This window comes from Sander vitreus, chromosome 3, assembly GCF_031162955.1.
Source record: "Sander vitreus isolate 19-12246 chromosome 3, sanVit1, whole genome shotgun sequence".
Classification (NCBI taxonomy): Eukaryota; Metazoa; Chordata; class Actinopteri; order Perciformes; family Percidae; genus Sander; species Sander vitreus.
The window spans coordinates 167,431-179,985 of record NC_135857.1 but is presented as its reverse complement, the minus strand read 5'-3'; the positions used below and the strand labels follow the sequence as shown (position 1 = coordinate 179,985).

The 12,555-nt window shown below is 39.6% G+C and overlaps 1 protein-coding gene across 1 annotated transcript in view; it reads left to right on the top strand.

Annotated features, from left to right (window-relative positions):
* Positions 1–12,555, top strand: part of LOC144514117 (membrane-associated phosphatidylinositol transfer protein 3-like) — a 106,161-nt gene that overhangs the window by 40,281 nt on the left and 53,325 nt on the right. The window contains exon 3 of the mRNA XM_078245313.1: positions 3,061–3,168. Coding sequence (XP_078101439.1) covers positions 3,061–3,168 — 108 coding nt within the window. The remainder of the gene's footprint in view (positions 1–3,060; positions 3,169–12,555) is intronic.

Genomic DNA, 12,555 nt, shown 5'->3' with positions numbered 1-12,555 from the left:
AGCAAGACTATAAAAAAGGATCAATCTGCAACAGTGGGTTACAGAATAGCTTTTGCATAAATGTGTTGCCAACTGCCTCATATGAAAAAGCTCTAGGGCAGTGTGCAAAAGCATTTATTGAGAAGACAAGCTATTATAGGTAATATTGAGCAAGCATACAGTCAATCTACTGTAAATCAACACAAACAAGACATATAAAAGTAAGGAAAACAAAATAAAAACAAATGGTAGGTTTTCAAATTTGAACACACTTCTGTAAAATAAATGCTTGCAGTGCTTGTACAGTATAAAATAGGATACCATTTATGAAAACAAGACCATGACTTTACAGCCATGTTAGCAGCTCTGAGAGGCTTCATACACATCTTTCATACATTTTTTTCTCACTCTTATACATATATCTGATTTGACACATATTGTCTGCTTGTGAGCTCTGCTCATGGTGGAGCAATGCCATCCATCTCCAGTAGCCTACTTACCTGACAGACTGTTTATGCCATTTTACGGGATAATCCCCAAAGCAATCTCATTTTCATAGTGCGTCATCGGGAGTTGAAAGAGCCTAACATAAAGCCAGAAGTAGTATTTTGGTAATTCCACTGCTTCAACGAATGCATGATGATGAGATCAAGAAATTGAGAATGGGACACTAAAAAACAAATTGAAGTGGCAGAGGTCACCCGAGGCCGTTTTCTCATGGTTTAACAATCTCAGCATCTATTCCTCTCTCTTCCACTCTGACACTTGCTCACCGTGAGCCGACAGGTTGAAGGATGTTTCTAAATCACTTTTCTCTCCCTCTGGGCTGTTGGCTGCAGGCAGAGCTCACACTTCTGTTTCTCTTCTCACCTGTTGTTCAAATCCGATTTAGCTGGTCTGTCGTATCATCAAAAAGCAGGAGAGCTTTAGTCGGTTAACCTTATTCTCTTGATTATTTGTGTATTTAATTTGTTAGTGTTGCACCAGGTTTTTAAGCGTAGGTCATTTTTTTATTCGGCTCAAACACATTTTGCTTCTCAGGGGAGCTTCTGTTTTTTGCTGCAAGCGTCTCTGCTCAGCTCTCCCTCCAGGATGTCATTTAGTAACTTGCTTTTTCAGGGTGTAAAGCCTGCTTTGCAATCTCCTCCTGTCCAAACACAGACTTTCTTACATCCTGCAACGCCGTGTTCAGATCCAATATGCATCTCTCTGTGTCTCTTTCTCGCTCCTCTCCATTTTCTTTGGGCTTGTCTGTATGTTTGAATCTGCAAGTGTGTGCGCTACGTCCCTGCATTATTACATTAGTAATGTCTGACCAGAGAGAAGAGAGGGCACCAAAGGGAGGAGGGAGTCAGAACAGAAAGGGAAAGACAAACTGTGACCAGTAGACCTGCCGCTGTGTGATCCAAATGGACAGGCGGTGTAGACGCACGTCAGAGTGTTTCAGAGCTGCCGGGCAGGAATGTGTGAGAGAGGAGGAAGTCTGTCAGGTAGAGGGCTTTCTTCCTGGATGACTCATCCTGTCTCAGACTGTCTTGGTTGACAGTCTGTGACGAGCAGACAACCATTTTAGTCATGCTGAACAGCACAGCACACCTAGCTTGTCTTTTTTTGTCTCCACTACAACAGAGCGCGTCATTTATGACAATGTGGTGGTTCCGTCTTTTAAAGGGTCTACATGGCAACACTTCTGCTATGTAGGGCAATGATTTTACTGTTCACCTTCATGTTCCCCTTCAAATAGGTTTGAATAATTTGAGGGGTTTTGTTTACAACCTGTTTGACTGTTCATGTTGGTTGTCCTAACCTATATGGTAGCAATGTTGCCAACTTGCCATGAGCAGAGATATCAGCGACTATAGAACTGATGGCCAGAGCTAAAATAGTAAAACTGATGCTGTAATAAACCTTAATTTAAAGACGACAAATCATGCTCATCTTCAGGTTCATACTTGTATTTTGGGTTTCTGCTAAAATAGTGTTTACATGCTTTAATGTTCAAAGAACACATGCTTTTTCTCATACTACATACATACTGTCTGTCTGAATATACCTGTATTCACCCTATGTCTGAAATGTTCCGTTTTAGTGCCTGTCTTTTTTGTTTAATTTCCCCTCCCGAAAAGACCAGTCTGCTCTTATTGGCTTGCGAGAAAAATATGGCACACCTTTAAAGGTAGTTCTTTAGCCATGGTAGTTCTCAAGCCGTGGGTGGAGATACTCAGATTGGGGGTAGTATATTCTAATGAGCCTGCATGTGACATAGGAAGGGGAGCCAAATCTGAATGGCATATCATACATCGTACGTACGTTTAATCCCATGTTTTCTGATCGAAGCAGCCCACACAGAACTGACTGGGTTGTCTTATTTCACAGTTTGTGGGTAGGTAGGCACTGCAGATACCCAAATGTATGTGCACAAGCACTGAACTTGAGTTTTTAATGAGATGTCCCCTTTAAGATCCCCTGTGGAGTTTTAACTGCTAGCGGCACTATGGATCGTCTCAAGGCTACACACACTGTGTTTTTGCAAGAAACAGTGAAAAGTGCATTTGTTTACAAGAAAACTCCGCAGGGTACCTTTAAATGGAGTGCAGGCAGCACATGGTGCGGCACGTATGTCATTGAATATTTATCAGCAAATAATCAAACAGCAGCAGCCAGTAGTGCAGCTAAAGATGGAATCATTTTATCTTAGGACAGCTTGCAAGTGTAGGCAGAGACAGTACAAAAGCTATTCCATTTGTGTTCAGCAATGACAAGCCACGTAAATGTATATATGTTGGAAACCATGCCCAACAGGCACAGATCCGGACTGTGTCAGTTGGGTATACATTATTCACCAATACTACCAACAGGTGCTGCAAAACCAAAAAAATGAGAGTGAGGGGGGTGTCAGACACCTGACAAGAAGTTTAATCTGGCAAAAATAAATCAAAAAACCTGCGTAACGTTGATCGGTTCGAATGCCAAGAACATTGAGTTACCATATTATCGATATGCAGAGAGAGGAATGTTTTTTTTGTCTTACTTCTCTTTGTGTGTGTGTAATTGCCTGTGTGTCTATGTGTGTCCCAGCAGATGTTATGGAGGGGAAGAGCGCCATTCTGCTGGGCATGAGTCAGTGGAACTCAAATGACCTGGTGGAGCAGATTGAAACTCTGGGACACATGGAGGACCAGTCACATGGTACACACTCTACACACTACAAACACACACACACACACACACACACACACACACACACACACACACACACACACACACACACACACACACACACACACTCACATCTTTACAATCACACTCATGAGTCACTGAATGATGTTAATGGTGGCTAGACTGGATGAATTGTAGCTTCTATTTAAAGCTACATTAAGTCATTTCTGACCTCTAGGGGGCAGAAAGAGTAAAAAACCAACCCTGAATTAATCTTATCGAGGTGTAATGTGTGCAAGCAAATATTTTCTTACTTCAATCTGCATTCAGACCCACAGTAGCCCTGCAGCTAAACACCGGGGCTGTGTGATTGGGTGTTTACTACTACAGGGTATCAGTGAGAAGATGGATTACAAATTAGGTAGGTGCAGTTTAAAGACCTATCAAAAAATAAAGACATTTATTCTTCTTTGAGGCATGATTTAACATCATGTTAGCAATATTTCCTGCAAAGTCAACTATGTAATTAGAACAATGCATCAATTCATCTTACCTGGTAGGAACATTTGCACGTATTTGACTGTCACACAGCACATGGCCCGATGTTGTTGCACTGCGTTTGGACGAAAGTTGAGCCAAGATCCACAGGGACATATGTGTTACTTTTTTTTTTTTGACTGCTTTAAGCACTATTTTTTAAAACCGGGACTGGTTTTTCAAAACACTATACCCAATCAGCAGAATACCTCAGACCCTTAGCAAAATGAAACACTCTGCAAAAACTATACACTAATTTATAAAAAACTAATTTTTTGTTGCCGTATGAAACACACACGTTTCATATGACTTAGTTCTGTTTGAACCAGTTACACACTGCTGTTGCTAACCTAAAACACTTTTAGTAATCCTACTTCTCAGTGATTAGAGTACTGTAAATGAAGTACACAGAGAAAGTGCAAATTTCATACAGCTACTACAGTAGTGTGCACAACACCGTTAGCTCAGCAAACAACAGACACACATAAAATACTGTATCCAGTACAGGTTACAGTTACAGTAAAAAAAAAAAAAGATCTGAAAAATACAGTACAGAAAATACTAGACTTACCTGCTGCATTTGTATAGTGCTTAAACCTGATTGGTGTGTCTACAATTAAGCAATCATGTGTTTGCGTACCTGATGGCTGTGATTCACAGATCGGCTCATAGGTGTGGTCATGTGACAGTCAGTAATCTGGAATTGCAAGGAAGTGACATGATGATATCCTATGTCTAATGTATACGAGTGTGTTTAGTGTTTTGCAAATCACTGTGTGTATTGTTTTGTAAAAAGTGTGACGCTGACATTGTGCTGATAGTGGTGCACATCTGGGCCAACGTTTTGCTCCTTGAGTGTAAGGTTTTGATAATTGTGTAATACTTTTGATTTCAGTGTGTGAGCAATCGGCAAAAACAGTATTGTCTGTCTGGATGCAGCATATCCCGCAGCAACTCAGCAACATTTCCACTGGAATGATGTGTGTGTCTAATATTCATAAGCATTTTAGTTATGGCTCCGTCCACCAACTCCTGGGGAAAATACCTTCAAATAGTTCCAATCATAAGATTACAGTTTTTTTTCAATTGTTTACACGCAATTTTGAAAACCGGGTTCTTTTTTACGAAATATAACCACAATTATCCAAACACCACACTCAATTTGCATAATTCCTAGATTGTTTGCAAAATGACACACTTCAGTCAAAACATATACACATATTTGTGAAAATGCTATTAGTTTTCATTTAACCAACACAGTCCTCAATGATCAGACACTATGGCAGCCAGTTTCACACTGCTGTGATAAATAAAAAACACATTTGTATTTTTGGCCAGACATTGTTATGTAAGGGATAATTTAGATGACAAAAAAAAATTGTGAGAAACCCACAACATTCTTCATGATTAGTTTGAGATATAGGGAGAATGTACACAAATAGGCCTACTATAAACTTACCAAGCACTGCACAACACTGATACTGCAGACTGAATATTTCAAGTATTTATTTCAGTACTTACAGTATTTCTTACCACAATCAGTTACAGTAATCAACCAACAATGAAATCAATGAAACAAATAAAATCTGTAGACAAATAAAAATTACTGCACGAAGTACATACACTTTGGCTCTGAAGAAAAACTACTGTAAAAGCAACAAGAATACTGTAACTAATCATCATCTCTCCGTCTGGCTGGATCAGGCCATAAGATGTCATCCACATCACAGGCTATGTCTTCGTTGGCAAGGCACCGTTGGAAGAATCGCCTCGTGTGACGAATCCACCCCTGCACAGAAGCTCGATATGATCACAGGCCTGCTCCATGGCCTGAATGAGGGGCAAACGGTCATAGGGCCGCAGGTCGTATACCTTCCACTGCCATGCTGAAAAAAACTCTTCTATTGGATTCAGGAAGGGGGAGTATGGGGGAAGGTATAAGACTTCAAATTCAGGGTGCTCATGGAACCAATTCTGGACCAGAGCAGCCCGATGGAATGAGACATTGTCCCAAACGACAATGTACCGCATCTGGTCCACTTGGTTTAATGCTGTGACAATCTCGTGCAATCTGTCAAGAAATGCAAGTATTAGATTTGCATTATAGGGTCCCAGATATGCATGGTGGTGGAGGACCCCATTTTGTATATTTTTGTAATAGCAGCGCAAAGGGTGATGTTACCCCCTCGCTGCCCTGGCGCATTGGTGATTGCCCTGTGTCCAATTACATTTCTCCCTCTTTTTCTTGTTTTTGCAAGGTTAAATCCAGCCTCATCCACATATATATAAATTCATGTTGAATTTCTGCAGCATCCATTTGCAAGACTCTCTGAAACACAGTAAAAGACAATAGGATGCTATTCAATATCTATTGGACAGTATTTTCTTGTGCCAGAACATTATGAGCAGTGCACAATATCACACCATAGTAAGATGAACAATACATACCTCCACATACTCATTGCGCAGATGTTTCACTCTCTCTGAATTTCTGTCAAATGGTACCCAATACAGTTGCTTCATGTATATTTGATTTTTCTTGAGGATTCTACCTAATGTTGACAGAGAGACTCGTTGGATGTTATTGAAAACATGGTCCTCATTGATGATATTGGCTCGCAGCCTGATACAATTATTAGTCAAAACCATGTTCACAATGGCGGCCTCTTGTGTACAAGTGAACATAGGGCCCCTTCCACCTTGGTGTCCTCGACCCTCAATCCTATGTAAAACAGATATATAAAAAAATACACATGCAGCCTACTGTCAAATGTCACAGTAAACAATATTGATGATAAGTACAGCAAGTACAGCATGAAATGTCCGAATTACTGACGCAACAGTGTTTCTGCTGAGATGTGGTTGAACTCTTCGTCCAGCTTCCATCAGTGTCAGTCCGTGGTTGAGAACACGGTCAATAAGGATTGCATGGATTTCTTGAGTCAAATTTGATCCTCGTCTTCTTTGTTCAGGTTCTATCAACTCTTCAAGTCCTTCTCTACCTCTTCCTCTACCTAGGCCTCTTTCTCTACTTCCTTCTCCTCTTCCTCTACCTAGGCCTCTTCCTCTACTTCCTTCTCCTCTTCCCCTACCTAGGCCTCTTCCTCTATCTCCTTCTCCTCTTCCTCTACCTAGGCCTCTTCCTCTACCTCCTTCTCCTCTTCCCGTACCTAGGCCTCTTCCTCTACCTCCTTCTCCTCTTCCTCTACCCGGGCCTCTTCCTCTATCTCCTTCTTCTCCTCTTCCTCCTTCATCTCCTCTTTGAGCTCCCCCTCTCATTCTCACTCTTCTTCTTCTTCTTCTTCTTCTTCTTCTTCTTCTTCTTCTTCTTCTTCTTCTTCTTCTAGCTCCTTCCATTTTTGTTGAAGACAGGTGAACTCACCTGCTGCCTTTTATAACACACCTGAGTGCTGCGTTTTCAAATGAGCACATGTGTGCTTCCCCACCTGGTGGATGTGATTATCCAATTGGTTCATTAGTGTGGTCATTGGCAATCCGGGTTTTGTAATGACAAGGAAGTAACCTCACAATCCTTATCTGTGTCTAAGGTGTGAAAATGTGTGTAGAGTTTTACAAATCATTGTGTGTAATGTTTAGCAAAAAGGGTGAAACAGACATTGTGTGTAATGTTGTGCAAATCTGTGGAGGTGTTTTGCTCATTGGAGTAGAATTTTGCAAATTGTGTGGAAATTTTTATTTGGGTGTGTAAACAATCGTAAAAAACTGTAAGACATACTTTTTTTTATCCCACAAGGGCAAATTATATTTTTCACTCATTTGGTGTTATTACACACATTACACACAAGCTGGAAATACACACACATGTCCAGGACCTATACATGCACTTATGGAGAGATAATAATAAAATAATAATAATCAAAAGTGAAAAAGATTGTATGCATTTGCTTGCAGAGGGTGACCATTTTGTTATTGATGCTTTAGATGAGCGTGAATCAATGGGAGCACCAGATTAACATAACAGGGGCTGAGATCTGCGATGTGTTTCCAGCTCAGGGCTCCTTCACTGTGCTCGCTGATGAAACCTGACCAGACTACACACTCTCTTCTTGTCCCATTCCTTTCCTCAAATAGGTTAATGAGGCATTTCTGTGCTGAATGAACAGAATTTCCTGTCTTGTTTTCAGTTTGAATTTACATCTACCCTTCCTCAATGCTCTTATTTAAAGATCCGGAGGACTAACATGGCAAGCGCTGATCTTTGGTTTTGCCTTGGGCCCAGATTGAAAGACTTTTCTTGATCCTTTCTGAGAGAACAAGCTTCTCTCGTACTTCAGTAAATCAAAGAATGGCATCTGATCCGTTAGTGGGTTGTACGAAGAGTCATTCCAAACAATAAAATAGACAGATGCTGTTTCTGCACAAAGCGGTAGAAACATTTGTGAAGCAAACAGAACAGGGAGGAGGGATATCATATTTCAGCAGCTTTCCATATTCGTCCTCAACACAGACTTTGAATTCTAATGAATACTTCCTGTGAGAAAGTTATTTACTTAGATTTATGTATCAAAGTCATTGGTGTGATTATCAAACCACAGTAACTGAATAACATATCATCCAGAGGTTTAACAGCACAGTATTTTTCAGACAATATCTGCTCTATCAGTTTCTTGCAGATTTTTAATAGAATAGTCAAACTTGTATAGTGGGAGGATTCATATTAGGTTTTTTGAACTAATCGATTTCTCTTTTTTTGTTTAATTGGCCAAAGATAAAATCCTGCCCCATGTTACACAAGCCAACAGGTGATTAAAACATTGTGGCTTTTAATTAGATGGCAGCAAAGAAACAATCAGAATTAGTTTCACCATACAGAGCAAAATCATGATAATAACGTGGATTCCTGTGCTTCACAGCTTTTCTGGCAGTCCAGATAGCATGGCACTTGTTTTTTGGTTCTGTTTACTGACAAAGAGACCGGCCTTTGACGTAAAGGTCAGCGCTGAGGTTTGACAAACTGCAGTGGATGCTTTTAATCACTGCACTTCAGTGGGATTGTCATCTGGTCCTGCAGAGATGAAAGAAGCCGCTCCTGCAGGGAAGCTGTGCTAAGTCGGGTGGTGGTAACTGAAGAAGTGGGTACACTGTGAATATTTTAGACCCCCCACACATCCCATCAACAAACCACTCACGAAAAGCACTAATGACCTGTCAGATTTATCATAGCGCTCCAGAGCAGGTCCAGTGCCTGGCAGAATAAAGGATCAAAGTCTATCTTAAAGCTTTAATCTGGTGATATTCTACATTTTCCCCATGAAATCAACAATACATTCATCCTACTAATTAAAATATAGAATATGGCCAGTTTAATTCTTACACACAATACACTACTCACATGTCATATGTTTGTCCAAAGAGTTAGAAGAGTAAGTCTGACTTAGACATATCAAGTATCGAGTATCTTCCAAAGTCATTGGGTTTGTAGTACAAAAGTGTATCCCTGAACAGTGTTGTGGTTTTACGAACCACAACTTTACTGTTTAGTTTCAGTTTGTTTTCGGCCTGAGCAGTCAGCTGTTTTCAGAGGAAAGAACCCTCCAAAAATGAACTGTACGCTGCCTGCTCAGCACCCAACAGCAGGCATATAAATGTAATGACTGCTGAAGCTGGTGAACACAGTGGAGCATTTAGCAGATAAAGACTCAGATCTAGACAAAAAGATGACTCTAAATGAATGCTAATGTTGCTTTGTGTCTGCTGGGAATGTAAATATGCAACATTTTACTTTGCAAACAAGTTCACCATATCAACTTTATAATAGTTTGTAGTTAAAAGAATGAACACACGGAACATAAAAACACAAATATATTACAAAGCCCACAGCAAGGGGACTGAGGAGAGTTGTTTATTACATAGGACAGGAGGTTTATAGTTAGAAAAAAACGAGAAAAGAACGAGAAAAAAGATAGATTATAAAGACAGTAGCGTTCTCGTATACAGGCGGCCGCCGTCTTCGGTGCTACGGTCTTTATAATCTATCTTTTTAATAAACTGTCTGTACACTTACAAAGTTCTCAATACTTGTGTTAACATTTAGCGAACCTCATTATGCTACCGTTGAAGTTTGGTGATATTTTGAGCCTTTTTAGTGGTATAAATAGTGATTTGTTTTTACTTTCCCTGTACCCCGAATACTAGCGTTGTAAGCTAACCAGCGGTCCAGTCTAGGTTCTTTCAAGCTACAAACACATTGGATTAGCATGAAAACATGTCCCAGAGAACGATCGAGTGGGTACACATCTGTTAATAACCCCTAGGTTCGTTTTGCGCCGGAATTGTCCTTTAAGTATACTCAGTGCCCATTTAAAGAAATAGCCCTGCTATAGACCACTGGGGATATGTTACCTCAAATGAAGTGTGTGATGTATATTGAGATGGAGTCTGTTGGGGTCTGAAGCTGGCATCTACACATATTGGGAGACGCTGAACCGAGACATCATTACAATTGTCATACGGTGTTTGTTCTGTAAAACTGTATGTGCTTCCAGCATCTTCCACCCTCTGAGACCCTCTTTCTTTATCTTTTATAATGTATGAAAACATTATGAGTACGCTAGCTAATCTTCTTTATGAAATAGAGGCAAGGATTAGATGCTTCTAATGTGATATGATCAATGTGAAGCTGTGTCTCATACAGCAGATGCTTTTTATTTCAATCACACCTCAACACTGAAATAGCAAAGCATGTGTGCAAACACAGTAATATTGCATAAATTATTTTCCAGAAAATGTATAAACAGAGCCTGAATTCAGCTCTGCAATGTCTTGTTCTATTGAAGACCCACTGGCATGGAAAGAAAATACTGGACTGCTGGTTCCAGTACACGTTTACGCTCAGAGGGTATCTGTTGAGAATTAATAATTAATGGTTACTAAGTAATCACATTCTCCCTCTCTCCTTCAGTCAGCCTAAAGTTACAACAAACTTGCCCAAAATAGAAACACTCCCCAACACGATGCTGCATACAAATGTGCAAAAGCCTGCTGATGTTCTTTGGTTGTTTACATCCTACACTCGTGGGGGCACAGCATTATTAAAGACATAAACTTAGCTGAACAAAACGGATCTCAAAGCAACACCAGCAATAGCTGCTGCAACAAAAGTGACTAAGGTCATATGGGAAAGTTATTGTAAATGGAGGTGAACATATTCTCTACTAAGGTGAAGAAAGTGAAACAATAACAGAATTGGGTAATGGTTTAAACCTATTGTGCTGCACTGAGAAGTTGAGAACCACTGTGCTCAAAGATGTGGTTTCTTTTTTAATTATTTTTGGTGTATATTTAATCAGATAGTGCTAGAAGGGAGGTGACAGGAAATGAGGGAAGGAGAGAGGCAATAAAAGTCTGCTTTGGACATTGATTTGCGTCTTAACCCCAAAATCACAGGGGCGCTCGGTGTCGGTATGTCTGAGGGGAATTTAGAAATTGGGTTGCCATGACATAGTTTGTCCAAAAGAGAAATGAGCCAAGTTTGTTTTTTTAACTGCAAAATGTCCCGCTCGGTATGAACAGTATGTTGTACAGTACATCATTGACATATTATCATCTCATAAATTTGATGCGGAGAACAGAACAAAGACAAATGAAGCAACATTAATATTCATTTTGAAGTTGTATTTCTGACCAACTGACAAATGTAAGTCCATTATTCTCTCTCTTTATGCTCTGTTTTGGTCTTCATCATGATGATCCAATCTCTCTGGTAAATGAGGTTCGACAGCTGCAGCTACCCACATGCTTAATTACCTCATTCTTAAAGCGGAACTCTCGCCAAAATGCAACCTAGGGTCTTTTTGAGAATGTACCCGAGTCAAACTTTAGTTTAAAAGCATATTTAGAATGGAATCGCTACTTTTAAGATTTACCGTATTTTTGTTTTTGGGTCAAATGGCCTTTTGAATGGGAGTGCTAGGGACACTTTGATGCTAGCCTCAAAATATCTATTTTTAAAACACTAAGAAGGCTCGACCCAACATGAGACTTTGCTCCAAGTATCACCAGGGGCTCTACACCTTAACCACAGCACTGACAACATTTTTTTTTTTTTTTATTGACAAAAAAGGACCAACATACAAAACTCTCGTTGGGGAAAAGGATATAAATGCGTATATACAATACAAATGTTGTCAATGTATAAGAAAGAATTACCTGATCAAAAAAAACAAAGAATAAAACAAAAAGGGGGAGCTGCTTAAAATACACAAGTCAAAGGCAAGAGAAAGTAAAATTAACATTTAGAGCGGTACACAAGGAGAGACTAATCAAAACAGTAGTTTCCTAGATATGTCACTACACAGTTTCCTTGCAGTCTTAGTAGATTTCATCTTTTTCAGTGAGGAAAAAAACAATTTAAAGTCATTTATAAACCAAACGAAGGAAGGCTTAGAACACCTCCACTTACTGCAATGAATATGATATTTACCCATTAGAATTATCATATTGAGTAAGTCTGATACTAATGAATCTATATTATCCATATAAAAGAGGATGTGTGGCAAGGTGAGAGTAGGGATATTATCCATCTTAAGTGACAGCCAATTATGTATCTCAGACCAGAAGCTGTTTGACACGGGGCAAAAAAAGAACATGTGTTCCAGAGTCTCACAAAAACCACAAGGGTCTACATCCAATTTGAATCTTCTTCTAAGAAAGTCAACGACCGGACATATCTTATAGATTATTTTAAAGTGAGTCTCTTTGACTTTTGGGGAAATGGGCCATTTAATGAATTTTTTCTGAATGAATGTTTTTTCTATGGACAATGCAGCCATGTTCGGAACCTGTACACACAATCCTCTTTTATAACCAAAACATAATTTAGATTTCAAAGCATCACTAATATATTTATTATTACATTTA